This window comes from Stylophora pistillata, chromosome 6 (genome assembly GCF_964205215.1).
Source record: "Stylophora pistillata chromosome 6, jaStyPist1.2, whole genome shotgun sequence".
Taxonomy (NCBI): Eukaryota; Metazoa; Cnidaria; class Anthozoa; order Scleractinia; family Pocilloporidae; genus Stylophora; species Stylophora pistillata.
The window spans coordinates 29,757,619-29,779,274 of NC_142524.1; the positions used below are offsets into that span (position 1 = coordinate 29,757,619).

The window sequence follows — 21,656 nt, forward strand, 5'->3', positions numbered from 1 at the left end:
TCTCTTCTATAAGTGAGAAAAATTTCGTGGCTTAACCATGACTGGCCAGGCCAATGCTACCGCCTGGCAAAAAAATCCAAGATGACGGACATGAAAAGGGCTGCTCTCATGGGAACTGCTATAACTTCCTAACCTGGCAAGTTGGCTATAATTAATCTTACTCGGAGCCTAGAGCATTTTGCTTAACTTTGCATTTTAGACCCAGACTGATTGCAACCCAGACATGCCAAAATAGACTGACTTCATAGCCGTGATCTGGAAACCCTTCGCAATTTGGGCTGTCTCAATTAACATTGAAGAGAGCTAAAATTTTTTGAAGAGAATAACAATATTTTGAACACGGAAAGTATAACTTTGACGTTTGAGAGGTTGAAGTAAAGGTCTGTCAACAGGAGTGGTCTTGCGTAAGAAAATTGTCTAGGATAAAAACAAAGTAGCCTCAATTTGGCAAAAAAACATATCCACTATTACTAAAAACTGGATCATTGGATAATGAAATTGAAGAATTTTTATTGGCTTAGCTATTATGGTCTATGAGCCAATCTACCATAATCTAATATCTGTACATTGTAACATCGGGTTTCTTCTTACAAAATAAAGTCGAGAAGATTTGTCTGTCTTGGGGGCGTTTTTTTTTTTTAATAAAACAGTTATTCCCTTCGCGCCTCGTTGGCTATCTATCATCTCATATCCAACGCGCGCTCGTGGGATAATTGTTAAATATTTGTCCTTGGACACCATTTCTTCCTCATGGAGTCGTTTTCTCCGAGCGTCGCACTCGGAAAACCATTCCCTTCTTGGAATGGATAATTTTCCGTTGACAAATATTAGTGCAAATCTTGCTGAAAATGGGCGTTGTTTATATGTTGCATTTTTGACTATGCATCCCGAACCTAACAGGTCCCCGTCAAATGATTGCAATCATTTACAACCTATGCGCTAATAACTGCGTCACGTATTTTCTCTTGTGCAGTTCAAAGGCAGTATATCTAGGTCAAATGCTGGCAAAATATCTACGGTGGAAAAGAGACTGTTAATAAACGGGCTTTTCTGCGAATTAGCTACTGCGTTAATTGTTTTCCATCGGATACAAACCAGATGCTGTGTATCGAGGCTGGATGAATGACCAAAAACGCTATAAAAAGGGCTTTTTGGTTTGTGTGCGAGTTGGAATCCCTATTTACGGAGATGTACACAAGCAATCACTACTTCATTAAGACCCTCTTTTTAATTAAGCTTTACTCATTTGTCGCTAACATTTTTTGATCTGTGGTATGCACGTAACACTACTTTGTCTCCCGCGATATACTTTTCGCACCTAAACAAGTTGGAAATAGGTAAGACAAAGAACATCCCTTTCTGTAGATGACTGTTCTCTTCAGGATCGCCCAGAATGACTGGTGCTGGCACAGTTGGCTTTTTTATGTAAGTAATTAAAACACAAGCAAACCCTCTTTCAATTTTATGGCCATGAAGCGTCACACGATTTTCGTCTACAATACCAACAGAGAGAATCTCGCCGTCAACAACATAAACCACTCCATTACCCTCCTTTGCTGCTACTTGCCCATCCTCAGCGTCACCTACCAGACTCCCACTGCTATTTGTCGCTGTGTTCACATCAGTCACTTGGGTACACCCAGCTCCACTTGACTGACATGCATTGCCACCTGAGGCACCACCCACACCAGCCACCTGACCACGACGCACACCACCCGCCTGACTCCCATTGCCAATTGCTGCACCCCCACTTCAGCCACTTGCCCACACCCAGCACCGACATTCACACCAGCCATCTGCCCATGACCCGCACCACCTGCCTGACTCTTCTTACCAATTGCTGCACCTTCCACTCTAGCCATTTGCCCATACCCATGCCGTGCGCTATATGCCTGACTCCCATTGCCAATTGCTGCACCTCCTACACCAGCAATTTGTCCACACCCAGCACCAACACCCACACTGGCCAACTGCCCATGCCCCACACCACCTGCCTGACACCCATCTAGTCCCCCAGTCTAATCTGCTGGATTCTCTGTGCTACCATTCCCACCTTCTGGAGCGATACCAGTACAAATTACGGACATTGTATCATTTCCAAAACTGAGAGTAACTGATGGATCGTCAGGGTCATCATCCATGGTATTATCACTACCATGAACGTCTACACAGAAAAATAACGTTTACAGTATTTTGATGCATTGCTTTTATCCAACCCCACAAATTTTAGCCCAGCACCAGGTGTGCCATAAGTATGTACAGATGTACCAGTACCATGTTTATTGAAGTACAAAACAACAACATCCCAACCATGATGTTGATATAAAACATTTGCCTGAAAAACAAACAACATGAAATATTCTCATTAGCATTTCTGAATATATATCACATTGCAGCAAATAAAATAAGGTCATAGGAAGTAAAATAGAGAGTTACAAGCCAGGAATTTACACTTGTGGTGCTTTTTAATGCTCTATCATTTTAATTTTCATCATCACCATTAAGGTATTTTTTAAAATTTTTGTTGTTGTTGTTGCTGTTGTTATTATTATTATTATTATTATTATTATTATCATAATTATTATTATTATTATTAAATGTTCATCAGTGTTGTCATCATTGCTAATATCAGGCCTCAAAATATATGAATGCTAGTTGGCCAAATCTAAAAGCACCAACAAATAAGTACTCAGTGCAGCAACATTTGTCAAGTAAATATGTATATAGGGATTTAAATATAAAACCTTTCACTAATTCTGAAATTCATTTAATGAGAACAAAAAATGGGCCAATGGCAACTTTGAGCAGAGGCCAAAATGAAAATGCATGTAACTGTTACTTGTTTGAATGTGGAAAAGTTATAATATAGCAACTATAAGTGGACTTATTTGAACTCTGACTGTTATCATAAGGATTGTTATCATTTATTAAATGCAGTATTTATTTATTACCCGATACTTCAACAGCTTCCCTTGTTGGGTGACGTGTTTTATTTTTGTGTGCCACTTTTTCCCAGTCAAATGGTTTGATTTGGAATGCTGCCCCTCATCCTTCAATCTTGCAACTTTTGGATGCACTGTAATTCATGCCACCACACATGCTACATTTCTGTAATATAATAATAAAATAACAAAAATTTCTATTAATTTTCACATTGCTGCTTTAAATTAAGTACAGGTGTACTATAAAACTAATTTTCTGTTCATGTGGCATTGAATCCTGCTATCTTGCCGCTCTTAGGCCAGAGTGCAAATGTGATCAGTAAATGTTGATAGAATGTTATAATTAAGTACAGTTAAAGGTAGTTAAAGGTAAGTTTAAAACAGATCAATTAATAATTGATCTGCTTTAATAATATTTGGCAGAGAAAATTACATTTGAGGGATTCAATTGCACTATTTTTGGCCAAATAACAGACACTGTAGCCATATTCAATAATGAAGGCTTGTGAAAGTTCTACAAAAAATGGTTTCTCAGAAAACATTAAAAAAAGGTTTTTAAAAAAAACTTTGAACGAATTATCATTATTACCAAGGCTGTGTTCTTGCAGCACCCAGTGGCCCCTGGTGCCTTACTTTTGCTCTTGGGCAACTCGGAAATTTTAGTTTTTCCATACAAAGCATATGCTGGGCACCCTGGATTACACAGTTTCAGAACACTGGGTTCCATTCAATTTTCCTTAGAGCACAGCCTTGATTACTATTATTATTATGGTGAGTTTTAACTGAATGAAAAGATAATTTTTATTTTTTCTTACTTTTATTTAAATTTAATTACTGCTAACACAAAATACAAACAAACACAAAATTGCATGGTAAAAAACAGCTGTGCAATTGCTCTTTTTAGGAATTAACATACAGTGTAATGAAAAGATAAATGATACAATTAAAAAGCATGTTTCTTAAAATAAAAACCTAAAGTGAAAATTATATACTATTAATGACATATATTTGGCTCATATATGACACAACATTGTCATTTACAATAGTCTACAGAATATTTCAATAAAATTGCATTTAGATACAGAAAGATTTGTCTTTCTAACAGGAATTTAACATATATCAGATTGCTCTTACCGTAGTTGTGACCATTTTAGTCACCCTACAGGAAGGCTATAATTTTGCAGTTATAGCAAATAAACTATAGATAATTTATAATAAATTTAGTATTCATTTGTGATCACAGGTGTAGCCTTTCAATACTCCACTCATAGGAACAGAGTGTGAGTGTGTGAGTGATTGTGATCACAGGTGATTAATGAATAGTTACATTCAGCAAATACAAATTTTCACTTGGGCAGCTTTAACTACATTTATTTAAATTATAGTTGACAATTATGGCCTCTTATTAAGAAAGAAAAATTAACTTACTATAGAAGGTTTGGTAATTAGGTGAGGGTAACTTTGTCTTAGAAAATGTTACAGGGGTCAAGGAAAAGTGTCTGTTGTTCATTTAACAGGTGTCTGTATTAGGCAGGCAAATGTACATAAATGTTGTAGTTTTCGCCTAGAAAAACAAAATAGTTGAACATTTATTAAAACTGTCTTGTATCAAGGGCGGGGTTCTGCTGAAAAGGTGATTCGATATGATTATCTTAAAATATCCAAATTTAATATTACTATCATTTACATTTCCACAGTTTTCAAAATCTATAAAGACCCCTTAATTACGTTATGAAGTGGGGGAGGGGAGGGGAGGGGAGGGGAGATAAACAGTTCTCACTCAAAAACAACATACTTCATTGAAATGTAAATTATTTTTTTAATAATCTATGAAACAAACAGAAATGAAAGCATTTAATCTAAATAACCATTTAAGCATTTAATCTGAATAACCTAAATAACCTTTAAACATAAGCTAGATATTCATACCTTGAATGGTCTTTTAGTTGGCCTGAAAACCTCTTCAGAATTTAAATCTGAAATTAAAGAAAATTATGTACATGTGATGTTCCTAATCGTTTTCAAAAAAAGTTCCTTGCCATCTTCATATTGGTATATTAATTACTTTAAATACTGCCTGTAAAAGCACTCTATACAGTACTGGGAGCTTAAACCAGATTGGGCCAAAATGCAAAATCTGAAGTTAAAAACCCAACTAATGATTGCAATTTCCTGTTGCTGTCAATAATAATTATGGCAACAGCTAACAAACCTTGGAAAACAGAAAGAAGCAAAATAGATCGAAAACTACCAGTCACAACTGACAGATGTGACCTTTTGACCTGGTTGAAGTGAAGCTTTGTTTCCAGAGAGGTCTGCTAGCTAAGATAATTGTCAGCAGTGAAAAATGTAACCATTGTTTTAGGTCTGAATTTCAGAGTATGCAAAATATGTTATTGAAAACTGCAATATAAAGTGTAGCAGAGAACCCCTGTGTAATTTAAAGAGTTCCTCAAATTGCCTATATTCCAGATGGCCATGCAGTCTGCAAACAAAAAAAACTTCCATGAAGGAGGCATTGAAGGAATATTTCCTGGCACAACACAACATGTCAGATGGAGGTGACCTGCAAATCATTAGCATTATATCTAGGAGATAAGGAGTTGTGAGCAGTATTACTAAGCCACTTCAAGCTACCAAAACTGAGATTAATAGCTCATTTAATAGCTCATGAAATTTGGCCTGACTACAGAGCTCGTTACCAACCTATTATAATAAACATTACTAAAGTTTCTGACCACATTTCAGACAAAGAAAACAATGTAATATGATCCCTAGCAAATTTGTTGTAACCATTACCCAGCTAGTAAATAGAATAGAAATAACACAAAAAAATTACCATGTCATTGCAGGGATTTAATTTGGCCTTGTCTACCCTAATTGAGTTTTCATTGACGCATTTCTGTCTGACATTGTCCACACTAGTAGTGATACTTTTTTGTAGGTTAATTAAAATCAAACCAGGCATATTGGTTACTTTACGTTTTGGTTACATTATTGGTTACTTCATGTCACGTGGCGCAAAATCACAAGACAGTTATCATGCAATAACCCCTGTCCGTGTTGATATTTATCCTCCAGTTGTTTCCGTGAAAAAGGAACATAGTCAACACAAGAGTTTCAACTTTTCTGTTCTCCTATTTACATGGAAAGAAACCAAACTCGTTTTCTTTTTGCTCGCGTGAATCATGTGCATTCGCCATCAGATCACCACTGGCTTTTTTACTGTGTTTACGCGCAGTTTAATTGCGACGTGAAAATTAATAAGAGGGTTATAAAATAAATAAACTCCACTTTGGCTTGCTGGTATGTCAGCTGATAATGTTCTTGGCTGGGGGATTGCCCTCAAAATTTCATATTTGCCCTCGAAGCTTCCCTTCTTGGCCAAATATTCATTTTACAGACAATCTCTCAGCTGCGGACATTATCAGCCGACAAACCAGCAACCCAAATGGGTTTATTAACTAAATATACCCTATTCGATTTTATATCCATCACCCAATTTTATAGACAAGACAAAACAAATGAACAAAGTCAAATTTTCAGGTCCAACATTTTTAATAAAATCTGTGTATCTTTTTAAACAGTGTTAAAAGATACACCTTCTCGGCCAACTGTCCATTCTTTAGTAATTTGAATATATCAACAAAGTTGAAATGGTAAATTGGCCACCGTTACGATTATAAAAGGTGATGTTTCGAGTGCTAGCCCTTCGTTGGAGCGAATAGAGGAATTGTGGGTTGTGTGTGCTTTTAAAGGCAGAAAAAGGAGCTACGTGATTGGTGGGAACATGGCAACGAGAAAAATTTATTTGTGTTTTTCTCGTTGCCATGTTCCCACCAATCACGTAGCTCCTTTTACACGTAAGTACAAAATTTAATGGCTTTGCCATTTTCCAAGTTAAAAATGACGTCCAGAGTATTGAAAATAATTGGTTATATCAACCATGTTGAAATTGTAAATTGGCCACTGTAATGAGTAAAAAAGCTGACGTTTCGAGCGTTGGCCCTTCGTCATTCGCTCTGACAAAGGGCCAACACTAGAAACATCAGCTTTTTTACTCGTCATAGTGGCCAATTTACAATTTCAACTTAGTTGATATAACCAAATTACCTTGTTACCCCCACCAACGCAGCACCGCAGTTTCTTTTGAAACTTTCAGCCTTTATTGAAAATATCGGCAAAAATAGCCCTATCACTCATGCATCAGGGTGGAGAAAGATGGAAATTGCATTGATGAAAACAATATATTAGCTCATGGCCTTTTATTTAATTAACTTTAAACCCCTTGCTATCAGTTGTAGGTGAAACAGTGCGAACTCAAATTGACAGCTTTCCCACGTGTGCAACTATTAGCGTACGAACGACGCCGAAGTATCGGCCGCGCTTAAAAGGAGATAGTATTCTATATATTTATAGAAAACATATGGACTACTGATCAAACAAAAATTCGAAAATATGTTCAAAGAATACAAAAGCCATAACGTTGACAACCTCAGTGTCATTTTTGCGGCGACTATTTTGGCGACCCCAGTCAAGAAGAAACCGGCAGATGAAACCGTCGACTGCAAGTTAAGCACTTGAGAGTTTCATGTATTCCTCTAGCATTACCTGGGCACTCTAAACTTTCATTTTGTTGAGAACCTTTAAGCTGAATGTTAATTGAAAAATTGGAATGCTTGAAGAACATATGTATCATTCGCAATCACGTACTCATAAATATTCACAAGCATCTTACGTCTGAATAATTCATAACTTGTACTAAAACAATGTTTACTTACCTTCCACAACAGCGGACGCCATGAATCAAAATAATAGCCCGAAAAAAGGGAGGAAAGCGAAACACAAGTGACCGATTAGGGCACCTACGACAGCAACGAAGAAATCGAAATCACCCGGGAAAATCATCTCTCAATAGATCTGGTACCCAGGTTTCACTGGCCTCACGGTCATCTCGATGTCGAATGATTATACTTCATTTTGTCACATTTGAGAAGTTATGATACAGAGCTGCTTAATGAAATGCTACGTCAGAGGGTATGCGGTTATAACGCGGGCTCAAGTGTCTCAGGTTTAAAATTTAGCGAAATTAACGGAAAATAATAAGGGCTGACTTTTAAAACCGAGGAACTATGTTTCCGTCGAAGGCATTTTCTTATTTCCAGAGGTTTTAAGAAAAAATTAATTTTTGAAAATTTTTAGGGGATGTACCAAGTTTTTGGAGGTTGTTTTGTAAAAGAAAAGCGGCAAGGAAAACGACGCCTCGAAGCAACAGAATAGGAAATCGACCATGCGAACGACTCAAAATTCGTGTTTCCGCGGCCCGCGGCAAAACCAAGCGCATGCGTATACGTTATTTAGCTATGTTTACCATATATAGAATCATTGACCGCGGGCTCTCAGAGAAAAGCATGCGCAAAAATCTGACCAACCAGATGTCTTGGATACTGTATAAAACTCTTGCCATAGCATTTTTCCAGTATTCCGACTTATTGTACACCCAGTGCACAACCATAAAAGGAAGTAAAATGTATAAGCGAATCAATAAAGGCCACCACACTCATCCCTTCGAGAAACTGTTGTTCGCAAGAAGAGTGAAATGGGAGCTGTCAATGATTCATTTCCAAACACAACTGGTATGTGCATTCTTTGAATTTTCCAACTGGTGTTCATCCCTGGGATGTAACCAAACAACGACAGCAGTGAAACGGATTACCTTAGCTTGAAGAACGAAACTCTGATGGTGACGAATAATCCAAGGATAGCCGACGCATCAGTAAAAAATTTCCAGTTAACACTAGCTTGATTATTGTTATTATACTAGCCTGAGCTGAAGAGAATTTCCCGGCTTAAGGGACTTGTTGGGCTCAGTAGAACTGGAGATATCGAATTTTTTTTAAAAAATCGCAGACAGTATGATATCCCACAGGCATCAATAGCACATTGAAAACGAAAGGTGAGAAACTGCTCTAATTTCACTCTGATAAAGTATCGACTTCTGCTCGAAGAGGGGTAACCGTATTTACTCGTGTGAGTCATACAAAGACCTGACGCAAGCAATCCAAGAAATTAGCAGAACGATTGCCAGAAGTCCATCTGGGAAATTCAAATACTGCAATTCAATTACACAAATAGTTTTAAATGTGTTCGAGTTTTAACCGTTTTCCAACGCATTCTTCATCAACAGAAAAGTTTAAAATAATGAATTTTTAAGTGGCTTAAATACAGCATCGCTTCTGTTTTTCGTGCAGAACCGTTTTCATCGATCGAACGAACAAAGCCCATTGAGCAAATACTGTCGTGCGAGCCAATGTTCGTTACGCGTGATCCTTCGAAGCTCTTCGGTGTAACTTTGTACTACCAAATCTCTTCAAACTCAAAATTATTATGAAGGTCAGTTAAAAGCGAGAAGATTTCAGCATACGATTACATTACGATTGCTCTGGAGTTTTTTTAATTCACTGTGTTTTCTGTACATTCTCAGAAATAAGAGGCAAACTTTTTGGAAAATTTTTATCGGTCTGAATTGTACTTCTTTCACTAGAAATGACGAGTTTAATGCATACTGTCTGCCAAACATTTCTTTAAATTTGACCTCTAAGATGTTTAAGTCAATGAATATACCTAAATTTATAGGTGTAAATATGTTTCTTCCTTTTCTGACCTTTTATGAACACTTCTGATCGTGAAACAGGACACTAGGTTCCTTGTTAATTCGACTTTAATTCTAAAATGTTCTTTTTCAGAGTCAGGTGTTGCCTTGTGGTTCATCTGTAGGGTGAGTTTCTTAGGTAGATGTTGGACTAAATAAGAAAAATGGTGAACATATTTAAGTCATTTTAAGGTTAATTTTTTTACTTATCAGCCTACAAATTTCAAATGTTTATTAGTCTGGGAATTTGAAAGGGTAAACTGTTTCTTCCACCAGCAAACATATCACCCAATATAGTTATACAATCTTTGTTGAGACATGAATATATTCTATTTATTATAGTGATACTGATGAAATACCAAGACTTTTCCTTTTACTAAAAAATCATATCTTGATTGCATGCAGTGAAGATGCTAATTTTATCTTTCACTTGTGAGGATATTGGCATCGCCATGATGACTAACATGATTATCTGTTTTCCAGCGACGGAAACTGAACCTAAGGATTGAAGTCCGTTATAATGCAGGTGAAGTCATCACGAAACAAATATGTTTGATTTATGAAAGTCCTACTTTATTGTACCATATTCTAAAATGACATAGTAACCGGTGCATACTTTGTCAATGTTTTGTGTGTGCAGGGTGGTTGACTTTTAATGCAAAGGACCAGGAAAGGGGTCGAGTTGCCTCCTGAAGAATTGACTCTTTGATCACTCAACTGTCAATTACAGAAGTCTTTCATTAAACTCTTTTGACATACCAGATTCCCAGCATCTTTTGTCTAGACTAAGTTAAATAGTCAGTGAAACTTATGAATTGTCTTTAAAGCCTCCTTAATCACATTTTTTGCATTTTGTGGAGTTTTTATACTTGACTGCACTTTTATTTAATCAACAGAAGTACCACCTCAACAAAGCTTCTATCTGGACATGCGTGAAGGGGATTTCAAATTGGAATCCTACTCCAATTATTTTGAAATGCAAGACTATTTTCCATTAATCACCAGTTTCCTTGAAAGGCATGTGGACTCGCGTGCTCGTGTCATGACAGGGTTGACATGTGTGAGCTTCTACCTTCGTGATGGGGGTAGCATTGGTGAGTGAGATTATATTTATATTCTATTTGAGTTGAAAATGTCATTTAAATGTCACTTGCTAGTAAAATCATTGTGAATTTGTCAACTGTCACATTTCTTGGGAGTTTGCAAAGCAATTCATATTTTTATCAGAGCCTTACACACCAACCTTTATTAGAGAGGGGGGAAGATAAAACTCCTACCTTGTAATTTGCACAAGCTTGGTAATTTTACATTTTGTGTTACCTCATCAAGGCAATATCACTAAATATCTCAGACACTGTGAAGTTGACCATTATTATATAGTACATTTCCACAATAAGTTTGCCTTGCAGGAGTGATTCCTTTGTAACTTCTCATAACATCCAAACATCATCTAGGATACAGTTAATAACAATTAATGTTCAAACTTATCAAGTAAAAGTTATCTTGTTTTAACACTGAATTCTTTTAACTAAATGAGGAGAATTAACCATCAGATCTTGGGAATCAAATGGTTAACAAAGGCATGGTTCTAAATCTTTCTATTAATCTTCAGGTAGTTAAATACATGTAGTGTTGTTTGTTGTATGACTTGGGCTATTTCATGTCGTTTTCGTTTGGCAGTCAGTCACTTGATGGTGAGTGATCACAATGAAGCCTGGATAAATAAAGTTGATGATCATGGAAGGAGGTCAGAATTTGTCTGTGAGAGTAACCGCGAGTCTAACTTCACCACCAAGGCAGAATTTGATCTGATAAATAACTTTATCAGTCGTAATCGTACAGCCCCATGGCTAGTAAGTGTTCTTTGGCTCTTTTCAGAACGGGCTGTGGTAAGGTTCGGCGTGGAAAGATTGTCACTTGATGAGATCTAACTGGAATGCTAAAGAAGTGATGTAAAGAATAATACTGAGAAGAAAAGAGGAGAGGATTTTAGAATGCTAGAGTTTGTTATTCATGGTAATTGCTGAAAGATAAGAAACAGAATGTGTATAGGGGTTAAATGTAAGTGTCAGTGCCCTGGTATTACAAGATATTTAATTTTGTAAACAAAGTTGATATGAATTGGCCAAAGTAAACCCATTCTTAACTCAGTTATGAGAATGTTGAAGATACACTTTTGATGTATTATTTTAATATTTTATACAGAATAAATGTATGCATTACTGTTGCCTATTTGTGTGAATGTACTTGGATCCTCTGTAGTTAAAGAGCATGAAACAAATCAAAGGTTTGGTGAGAGCTAACTCCTTCCTCCCCATCATTAGCATTCATAATCTCCACCCTGTTCTTCTTACCCTTCTTATGACACTTACAAGGAAAGTTTTTTGGAAAATGAGGAGCTTCAAATTTGATTCAAAGGTGATGCTGAGGGAGGAATTAGAAGCCAGACACTGATAGGGGTAGAAAGGTTAACCTGTCCACGTGTGTTTGTAGCAGGTGAACTGTCATGGGTAACTTGTTGTGGGTAAGTTGGGGTAGGTAGCCCTTCAGAAGGCTGTGGAGTTACCAAAAAAAGCTGTCTGCAAATATATTTTTTCCCTATGGGAAATAGAAGAGAGCAAGAATAGATAGAATGTAACACTTCAAAAGGTTCAGGTCCAAAATTTATGTCATCCTGCTTGAAAGGTAAGACTAAAAGATGAAATTTATTATCTCATTTTTTACCCTAAGCAAATTTTATTAACATATTATGTCATAATTTTGACTGTAATCTGTATAAGAAATATTAACCTTTGCTTCGTGGGAGACTCATGAATTGTTGTGTTAAAAATTAAAGCATATCGAGATACCATACATATTCACCTATTTGTCCCAATGTTTTTGTTGGAAATCTTTTTGATTACAAAATTATATCTCGTCTCCTCACCATTCAAGTAGATATAAAAGCTGGATGGCCTGCGAGGTTCTTTGCCCACTCAGTAGCAGCACTTCATCATACTTTTGTAACCAGATATCTTGCAAATTACTTCCCATGATCTGAGAACCTGTTCTAAGGCACTTAGTGTGCCAGCTAAATGGTCATCAAATCTGTTACAAATATTTCTTATAACAGGGTAATTATGATGGAAAACCAAAATCATTTTAAAGTGTTGAAAACATCTCTTTGAAACAGTTCAAGCTATGGGACAAGAAACAACATTTGTAGAAAGACAAATTTTTTTATTAGGAACAACATTTAACATAATCACATAACTTGCAGTTTGCATGGCAAACAGATAACTAAAAATAACTGAGCAATGCAAAAGGAAAGGATGTAAAAATACCAATTGTAATACTGAATACATAGTTGTGGCTTCAGGAATTCTTTTTTTTCCAACCCCTAGAGAGCCACTGATAACTGAGAGAAGAATCTCAAAGGCTAGAATTTTATAGGAAAATTTGAGTGTTCCGTGCAGCAGGAAGGTAAAACAAACAAACTTTCCATAGTGGTATTCTGTATGTTCTCAACACCATGCAATGTATAAGAGCCAATTTTCCTTCTGAATTTGTTATCAGCCTGACCCCTAACTTTTGTTCTCTTTTGTCTTAAGGGTCAGGCTGTGTGCCTTTTTTTTTTTCCAGGTTTGCATTACTTCTACTTGTGTATGAGAAGGATATCATGCTGAATTTCTCAGCACAGTTTGAAAGATTTAATAAATTGCCATCCTCAAGACATCACTGTTACTGTTGTCACAGCAACATGTCAGGATGTCCAGGTCTCATAGGACACACTGTATTCACCAACTATATTATGCAAGCCATATACCTGTCACAGCAGCCTGATGCAATCTATCACAAAATACACTAAATCTAAAAAATTCTATACAATGGACATCAAAATGTTTCACTTAATAAACTACTTTTCATGACTCTTTTATCCTGTATTTTCCTTTCAGCAGTTGCCTTATGTCCAACTTTGTTTTTGATCCATCTCCTTTTCTAACCCACACCTGAAAATCACAGACAATTACTGCTAACCAAGAAAATGTCCCAAATAAAAATGATAAATATTAACTCTTTACGCCCCATTGTAATCATAAGTTATTGTCAATGGTCTGCTGGCATTTCCATACAATAGCCATGGCGAGAATTAGTTAACAGTCAGAACCATTTTTCTTTACTGATCACTTCCTTGACTCCCATAATGATCAAGTACATGTAGATGTGGCAAGTGTTATGTAATAACAAAATTCTATCTATTTTCCCCTTGAAATGTGGGTCAACATGTATTTTATCCAATCAACAAACACTTCAAACTGTTGACTGGTTGCAAAGGAGTGGGTTTACTTAAGGCTGCCAGGTTGATGCAAGAGCTGGAGTGTTTGGGAATTGAAGCAGTCAAGTAAATGATGCATATGCAAAGACTCATGCATCTGAGCAAGACTGGGAGATCCTTTCTTGCAAGTGGCTGCTTCCCTGTCTGCCTTTGATGGTATATTAACAGCTTGGGAGAAAATTCAGAGACAAGTTTGCATGGTAGATTTCTTTGTCCAAATCTTCTGTAATGTGTACTCACAGTATCAGCCAAAATTATTTTAGAACTGCAAATATGATTGCTGCTTTAATCACATTTCTTAACTGCCCACTGGATTAAAATTATCAATCAGCAACACTGGTGGTTGTATTTTAAACACTTTATTGCTTGGAAATGTGATGAAACAGACCCTTACAAGACATCTCCTTTTTCTAATCTCCCTTCTGTCCATTCCATTTCATTAACATTTTTCACTATCAGTCCATTTGATTCTTTCTCTAACCTGTATAATATCTATTCAAATTGACTGGTGAAGCACCCCTGCACTGATGTGTTAAGGAAATGTTGCATTTCAAGACATATTTTGCCTTATTTGTCCCACCATTTTGATAAAATCCATGATCGTCATAGCAAATAAATTGTTCTATACATTTTCTGCTATGACAATTTACTAACTTTGGAAAATTGAATTTCACTTTCACACGACTTGAGTTGAGTTAAATGCTAACTGGGCTCACTGTGGGGTTTACCCACTACATCAGCATCCCTACATCATACTTTGTTACCCACAAACCTCACACACTACTTCTAAAGCTCAGGGTACCAATGAAGGGTCCTCAAATCTTTCATGAGAATCTTTAATTGGTTCCACATGTTAAGTGATTAAAACATCCCTTGTATTTTATTGGTTCAAAGCTTTTCAAGAGAAGAAACTGACTCCAAGAGCATAAAAGGACGTCCCAATTTTTTAATTAATCAAGAAAAACATTTTCCAGTCACAATTTTTTTCACAACACAACCTTCAGTTTGCATGGGAAACAGAAGACAAGATGATACAGTCTTCAATGACTGTGCAACACTACACCAAGTGTAATACTAAATACATCAAAAAGTTTGTGTTCAAATTTAATTGTGTGGCTCCACGAAATTTATTGACTGATTCAAAATTAATAAAAAATTTTTGAGAGGATCTCGGGTAAAACTACAGAATACAGGGCCACTTATTTACATCTCATTTAATCACAATGCATCCTTTTGTTTTCTACCTCGTTCTTCAAAGCATGCCGACAAGGTGGACCTGAATGAACTTGAATTTCCTGTGCGGTGGGAAAGGTTGAAACAGGTAGAACTCTTTCATGGTGTTCTGTGTATTCCGAACAACATACACCGTGCGAGAGCCAGTTTCCTTCGTATCTGTTACTGCCTGACTCTTCCTTCAAATTATCTCATAAAAAGAGCTAATGATAATGTTATTAGTAAACCTGTAGAACAAATTGTCGGGTTAAGCCACGAATCTACGAAGCGACCTAGTGAAGGAAGGGCATGGAATAAAATAGTATCACCGGAATTCTGACCAGAAGTAGTTGTTGCAGTAACATGTAACATCAAGGACATGAGCTGTACACATACCTGAAATGTGTATCATTTCCGCTTACAATCGTTATCGCTTTCGCACAACTGAACAGAAGTACGTTCAAAATACATCTTAATATCTTGCTCGGCCACTGGTCTTTTCTCTGACTGTCAACCACCTACACGTAGCTAGTTTACTGCTTCGAACAACATACAATGTGTGAGAGCCAGTTTTCCTTCGTATCTGTTACCAGAATCGATCCTGAAATGTAAACCTTACTAAGACTGTAGGGTTTCTATTTTTTTTTTTTGTTACATTAAGGCATACATCCAAACCCAGCCACCGACAAGGAGAGAAGGTAACACTCGAGGTTGGACAGAGAGCATGAAATTGTCGACCACAAGGTGTCAGAATCTGCCAAAATGTGCCAGAATTAAGCCGTCAATCAAACCCACGTACGCCATGGAGAAGTAACCAAAAGAGACTGGGGTGAAGATTGGACACAAATGTTGGACTCATTGATCGCGGGCTCTCAGAAATCTGACCAATCAGGTGTCTTGACTATGCGTAGGCTAAAAATATATTCTATATATTCGGTGTAGTTGTGAGCGCGAATTTACACAGCGAACATTTGTTGTGAGGTAGACATCTAAATTAGGAAGTCATCACTGAACAAATCAAAATCGGCTGCCCTACTCTTTTCATTATGAATTTTTTGCGAGAACGAGCAAGGTTAAAATGGCTTTATGCAATTCCTTCGGAACTAGAAACGGTATGTGAGTCCTTTGAAATTTCTGACTGTTGAGCGTTCAGCCACCCGGACCAAACCAAACCAGGACAACAGAAAAAATTATTTTCGCAGGAACGAAACTCGTGATACAGCTCCGTTTGTGTAAATTCGCTGTATTTGTGCGCGCATTTTATGTCGCAGCATACTTTGACTTAGCCATTATATGATGTAAGTTTCACACGATTTTACACATATCGGCGGAAATCATGTTTTTTTTCGTTAAACTACTACTTTCATTTGACGTAAGTTTCACATTACACTACTTCACCATTAAGAGCTGTTCTGTCATTTACATAGCTAGAAAATCGCATGGTGTTAAGTTAAATTCTAATAGTTGTACGTTTTGACATAAAATCGTCAATCAAACAACACTCCCGGACATATCATAGTTTAACCATAATATTTACTGGGCCATTGTCGCTAGGCCTCACTTGAAGTAATAACAAAGTCTTATTTCACTTTGTAGACGTAATTCGCATTGCTTCAGAGAATCAGGATGTTGTCGACAGAAACCTAATTTCGTCACTCTCAAGACTTTGATATCCATTATTTTACGAACAGAGCATTCAATAGCATATTCAGCTCTCATTTTGAGCTCCAAAGGTCTAACACGTTGGGAAAGGAACAGAAAATCTGACTTGAAAATTTTGAAAGTGGGTGACTTGGACTTGAGTTTGTTCATTTGTTGAAAATCAGTTTGATATTACTATGATGTTACTATGATGGGGAGGTAGGGGAAAAGCATCTCACAGGCAAGATAATTGTGTTGCACTGGTGTCGATGTGTTTACTTACAGAGGAGGTGTTAGGAAAGCTTGATCAAAATGTGATGACAATTTTAAAAATAAGGAAATAACTTATCAACTATTACTAATAACTATTCTAAATGACACCCAACAAATGGAAAAAAATATATAAAACACATAATTTGTCATCTTGTGCAAAACCTGTTTTTGCAGTATTTTTGGCTGTACAAGTGAGGGTGGTTGGTTAAAACTAGCCTCAATGCTGTCATATTGATAATAACTTACATAACCTTGTTCTGAGGATCAGTTTTGCTTGTTGTTTTAAGATTTTAACATGCAACATTGATTTTGTTTAAAACTTATCAAATTCGAATGGAATTGATGTGGAAAAATTATTTTCCTTCAAGTTTTTAACACTTTTTGCAGATTTCAAACCCAATTATCTCAGAATTTTGTGTGGGTGCACCAGTTTTTTTTTTTTTTTTTTTTGATTGAATTCTGATAGCCCCCAGTAAGATCTATTTTGCCTGCATAGCCATTTTCTGAGCCTAGATTCTATCAGCAGGCACCATCCTTCAATTGGCCTTCATTTGGCATTGTCGTCTGGACTGCTCAAGGTCCCTCTTGTTAGACTGTGCCTTGCTAACCAGCATTTAGAGGAAGAAACAAATTGATCGAAAAGTACTTGATCAGTTAATCGTACTCCCTTGTTCACAGAAAGTCTATCAAATGTGCTCGGTTTTGGAACATTTCATTGGAAACATGAATTTCTCAAAAGCAAAGTACTTCTGGCTATTTGATGATGATGTTCATCCTTCGCTGTAGGACAACCTCAAAAAACAAATAATTATAACAGTGTCTTTATTGTTCAAAAGATAAAATTACATATCTTATGTTACATTAAAAAAGGATGTAAATAAGCTTAGGTGTATCTCTAAATAAGATAAGTATATACGTAGAAACATACGAAAATCAAAAACTAGAAGTACGCTTTTACAAAGTTACATTGTACTTAAAAACAATTCTATTAAAAAAGGTATTCTTAAAACGGTTTGTGCAAATGGCGGGCATTAGAGGGGATTTATTTCTTAGATTATATCTCATAATCTTGGTTTCAGGGAAGTAGGCTCTAAGAGGGAGGCTAAGGATAGTAGAAACCTTGCTACAAATTTTGTGATCTTGCACATTTTGTGATCTTGCAAATTCGCGTATCATGCTCTCTCGGCGTTGTGAGTGCAAAGATGGCTGAAAAGTCCGATATATACTTGCTCAAAACAGTCACTGAGTCAGGTATGCAATGGGTAAATGACTGTAGCCCTATGCATTTGATAAATTTGATGAACTTAGGTCTCCCAAACTATCTGATATTGATCATGAAGTGCCAAACATTCCTGAGAATACCTTTATATCCTGCATATAATGCTTGGATAAATTAAATGCACAGTCTGTCAAACAGTGGTTTTAATTTGACCTCCAAGATGTTTGTTTAAGCAAAATAGAATTCCCAAATTTATTGCTGTTAATATTTTTCTTCATTTTCAATTGACCTTTTTTTGGACACTTCTGATCATGAAACTGGACACCAGCTTCCTTATTAATTAGATTTTTAATTCTAAAAATTATATTCTTTTTCAGAGTCCATAATCAGCTTGCAGTACAACTGCAGGGTGAGTTTCTTATGTAGATGTTGGAATAAATAAAAAAGATTATGAACATATATAAGTCCTTTTAAGATTACTTTTTACTCATCAGTCTGCAATTTTCAAATGTTTTATCGGTCTGGGAATTTAAATGTGTAAACTGTTTCTTGTTATCCTTCCACCTGCAAACATATCACCCAACAATGTTATACAATCCTTTGTTGAGACATGAATCTAAACTATTAAATATTTACCATCCAATTGTTATGAAAAGATAGTAGTTATACCTGTCATGTTGCAAAATTGTATTTTGGCCCATAGTCCATAACTTAAAAGTGAGTCATAAAATATGAGTTTTTGCTGATTTTCAAAGGGTTTCAGTGCGGATTGAAGAAGGCCTATTACAAGTAATGATATTTTTTATCTGTTTTCCACCAACAGAATCTGGACTTAGAGACTACAGCCAAATATGACATTGACATGGAAGAAAGAATGGATATTGATGATGAACCTGGTAATTGCCTTATAGATGATTTTAATTGGTTTTGATTTGAATGTTTGGATTTTCCTATTTGACATATTACACCTTTACCATATCCAACCAAAAGATTAAAAGCCTTTAGATTAGCATCGATGGGTCTGCCTTCTTCACAGCTGTTGCAGGTGGAAAGGAGACTATATCCCTGGCTAAAGATCGTAGTTGTGCTAGGTGGTTGAATTTTAGTACAAAGGCCAGGAAAGGGGTCCAATTGACCCCTGAAGAATTGTCTCTTTGATCGTCCCAGCTAACTATCACAGAAGTCTTTCATTAAACTCCTTTGACATACCAGATTCCCCGCATATGTTGTCCATACTCGCTTGAATAGCCAGTGAAGCTTATGAATGAATTGTCCTTAAAGCCTCAGTCCTTGATCACATTTTCTACGGATTGTAGAGTGTTTATACTCGAGTGTACTTTTATTTTAACCAACAGAAGTACAGCCTCAACATAAGTTCCATCTGAAAATAAGTGGAACTGGGTTCAATATGGAATCCTGCTTTGATTATTCTGAAATCAAGGACTATGTAACAGGAATTGACAATTTTCTTGCCAAGTTTGTGAACTCGCAAGACCTTGTCATGAAAATGATCAGGTGTACGAGTTTTTACCTTCGCAATAGGGATAGCAGTGGTGAGTGAGAATATGTTCATCTTCCATTTGACTCAAATTGTCATTGAAATGTCACGTGCAAGTAAAAGGATTGTGAATTTGATAAATGTCACGTTTATTGGGAGCTTGGGAAGCAGTTCATATTCTTATCAGAGCCCATAAATCAACCCTTTTTTTAGAGAGGGAGAAGATGAAACTCCATTGATTTGCACAAGCTGGTCATCACATGTCATGTTACCTGATCAACTTAATATGAATAACCTCCAGCAGAGGCAAACCTAAATCTTTTTCCTAGCAAATGTTAAAGTTGACCATTAGTGTTTACTAGTATATTTTCACAGTAAGTTTACCTCTTAGAAGTGATTACTATGTAACTCCTCCACTTAACATCCAAGCATTACCCAGGAAACAGGGTATGGCTATACTCAAACTATCAGGTGGAAGTTGTTAAATTGATTCAACACTGAATTCTTCTAAGATAGGAGAATAAGCAATCAGATCAATCAGATCTTGGCAATTGAAGGGTCAACAAAAAAATAGTTCTTTCATCCTTCAAATATTTAAATAGTGTTACTTGTTGTATAACCCGAGTTGTTTTATCTAGATCCATGTCTTTTTTCATTTAGCAGTCATCCACTTGGTTCCTGAAAATGAGAAATTATGGATAAGAAAAGTTGATGAACATGGAAGGGTGTCAACCTTCAACTATGCAAGTGACCCTGCCTGTGACATCATGTCTAAGAAGGAAATTGATCACATCAACCGTTTTGTTGGTTATCATCGTGCAGCACCATTGCTGTTAAGTGTCCTTTGGCTTCTTTCAGAATTGGCTGTGAAACGTTTTGGTAAGATTGTGACAGGATGATATGTAACTAGACTGCTGGCTCCGGTTGTTCAAAGGGCGGATAGCGCTATCCAATGGATAAATCGCTATCCAGCAGATAAGTGTTACCAAAACGTACTGCGCTATCCACAGGATAGAGATTTATCTAGTGTATAGCGTTATCCATCCTGTGAACAACCGGGGCCTGAAGATTAAGTTATGTGTGATGGGAAAGAGGGAGAGGATTTTAGAGGGCTTGCATTTCCCTTGTATGGTTATATTGGTGAAAATGGGGACTTGTGTTGTTGTGGCTGTCTTAAGTTTCAGAATGCAACACCAACTTGATTTCAAGACCATTACACAAGTGATCATCCAACAGACCAACAAAATCTCAATTAGTTACCAAGTTTTATTTCAGGAAAGAATGGAATAATTAAAACTATTTGTACTCAAGTTTACTTCTTACACCTATTATTTCTTATTTATTTCTTGTACTGGCAGGGTGTCAAGGCTGAAGACCCAAGAAGTCCAAACAAGACTTCTACTTTTTTTAAAATTAAAACCGGTTTGTGTCCTTAGAATTAACTGCAAAATAGTTTTGTGCTACTTTTATGTCAATCTTCTGGCTGAAAACTAGTGTGTCAGTGTCTGGTATCATGATATAATCAGTTAATCAACAAAGTTCATGTTGTGAATTGGCCACAGTGGATCCATTATCAACTCGGTTATAATAGTGATGTTATAGATATGCTTTTGATGATTTGTTTTACTTTAAGGATAATCTTGGTTGAAAACTAGGAAACAGAGAATGTTTACAGGGGTTAATTTTTAAGTGTATGTACCTGTAATTTATTTTAAAAAAGTTGATAATGCGAGTTGGCCACAGTAGACCCACATCAACTCAGTTATGTGGGTGTTGTAGATAGATCTAGATAGGCTTTAAATTGACCTTTTCTTCATCCTTTTTATGCTCAATAAATGTAAACATCACTCTTGTATATTTGTGTGAATGTACTTGAATCCTCTGCAGCAAGCACATGAACCAAA

At 36.4% G+C, this 21,656-nt stretch overlaps 2 protein-coding genes, 1 long non-coding RNA gene and 1 pseudogene across 8 annotated transcripts; 2 read left to right on the forward strand and 2 right to left on the reverse strand.

Moving 5' to 3' along the window:
• Nucleotides 1-1,213: 1,213 nt before the first annotated feature.
• Nucleotides 1,214-8,342, reverse strand: LOC148729312 (uncharacterized; annotated as a pseudogene). Its single transcript, XR_016002465.1, has 4 exons — nucleotides 7,724-8,342; nucleotides 4,872-4,918; nucleotides 2,952-3,108; nucleotides 1,214-2,335 (listed from the first exon to the last, which is right to left on the reverse strand). The product of XR_016002465.1 is annotated as an uncharacterized LOC148729312 (transcript).
• A 75-nt stretch (nucleotides 8,343-8,417) lies between these two features.
• On the forward strand, nucleotides 8,418-11,821 carry LOC111318870 (uncharacterized). 2 transcript variants are annotated; one of them, XM_088763204.1, is made up of 5 exons: nucleotides 8,418-8,578; nucleotides 9,689-9,720; nucleotides 10,078-10,120; nucleotides 10,491-10,688; nucleotides 11,473-11,821. In XM_088763204.1, the coding sequence occupies exons 1-5, from the start codon at nucleotides 8,542-8,544 to the stop codon at nucleotides 11,523-11,525; spliced, it is 363 nt and encodes a 120-aa protein (XP_088619330.1). In that variant the 5' UTR covers nucleotides 8,418-8,541; the 3' UTR covers nucleotides 11,526-11,821. The 2 variants fall into 2 exon arrangements, with proteins under 2 accessions (XP_088619330.1, XP_022777468.2); XM_022921733.2 differs by having other exon boundaries at nucleotides 8,420-8,578; nucleotides 11,275-11,821.
• A 2,431-nt stretch (nucleotides 11,822-14,252) lies between these two features.
• LOC148729313 (uncharacterized) lies at nucleotides 14,253-15,875 on the reverse strand. The gene is made up of 2 exons (XR_016002471.1): nucleotides 15,518-15,875; nucleotides 14,253-15,204 (listed from the first exon to the last, which is right to left on the reverse strand). It is a non-coding gene; the product is annotated as an uncharacterized LOC148729313 (long non-coding RNA).
• Nucleotides 15,876-15,952: 77 nt separating this feature from the next.
• LOC111340854 (uncharacterized) lies at nucleotides 15,953-21,607 on the forward strand. 4 transcript variants are annotated; one of them, XM_088763199.1, is made up of 6 exons: nucleotides 15,953-16,013; nucleotides 18,632-18,663; nucleotides 19,078-19,150; nucleotides 19,610-19,807; nucleotides 20,413-20,631; nucleotides 21,111-21,607. In XM_088763199.1, the coding sequence occupies exons 1-6, from the start codon at nucleotides 15,968-15,970 to the stop codon at nucleotides 21,122-21,124; spliced, it is 582 nt and encodes a 193-aa protein (XP_088619325.1). In that variant the 5' UTR covers nucleotides 15,953-15,967; the 3' UTR covers nucleotides 21,125-21,607. The 4 variants fall into 4 exon arrangements, with proteins under 4 accessions (XP_088619325.1, XP_088619327.1, XP_088619328.1 ...); XM_088763201.1 differs by having other exon boundaries at nucleotides 20,416-20,631; XM_088763202.1 differs by lacking the exon at nucleotides 15,953-16,013 and adding an exon at nucleotides 16,078-16,233.
• Nucleotides 21,608-21,656: the final 49 nt, after the last annotated feature.

Excerpts from the sequence above, each read along its gene's own strand:
- LOC111318870 (XM_022921733.2), top strand. The coding sequence starts at position 8,542 with ATGGGAGCTGTCAATGATTCATTTCCAAACACAACTG. Across the intron at positions 9,721-10,077 it reads CCTTGTGGTTCATCTGTAGG|CGACGGAAACTGAACCTAAG; the intron begins GTGAGTTTCTTA and ends TCTGTTTTCCAG. Across the intron at positions 10,121-10,490 it reads TGAAGTCCGTTATAATGCAG|AAGTACCACCTCAACAAAGC; the intron begins GTGAAGTCATCA and ends TTTAATCAACAG.
- LOC111340854 (XM_088763199.1), top strand. The coding sequence starts at position 15,968 with ATGTTGGACTCATTGATCGCGGGCTCTCAGAAATCTGACCAATCAG. Across the intron at positions 16,014-18,631 it reads TCAGAAATCTGACCAATCAG|AGTCCATAATCAGCTTGCAG; the intron begins GTGTCTTGACTA and ends ATTCTTTTTCAG. Across the intron at positions 18,664-19,077 it reads GCTTGCAGTACAACTGCAGG|AATCTGGACTTAGAGACTAC; the intron begins GTGAGTTTCTTA and ends TTCCACCAACAG.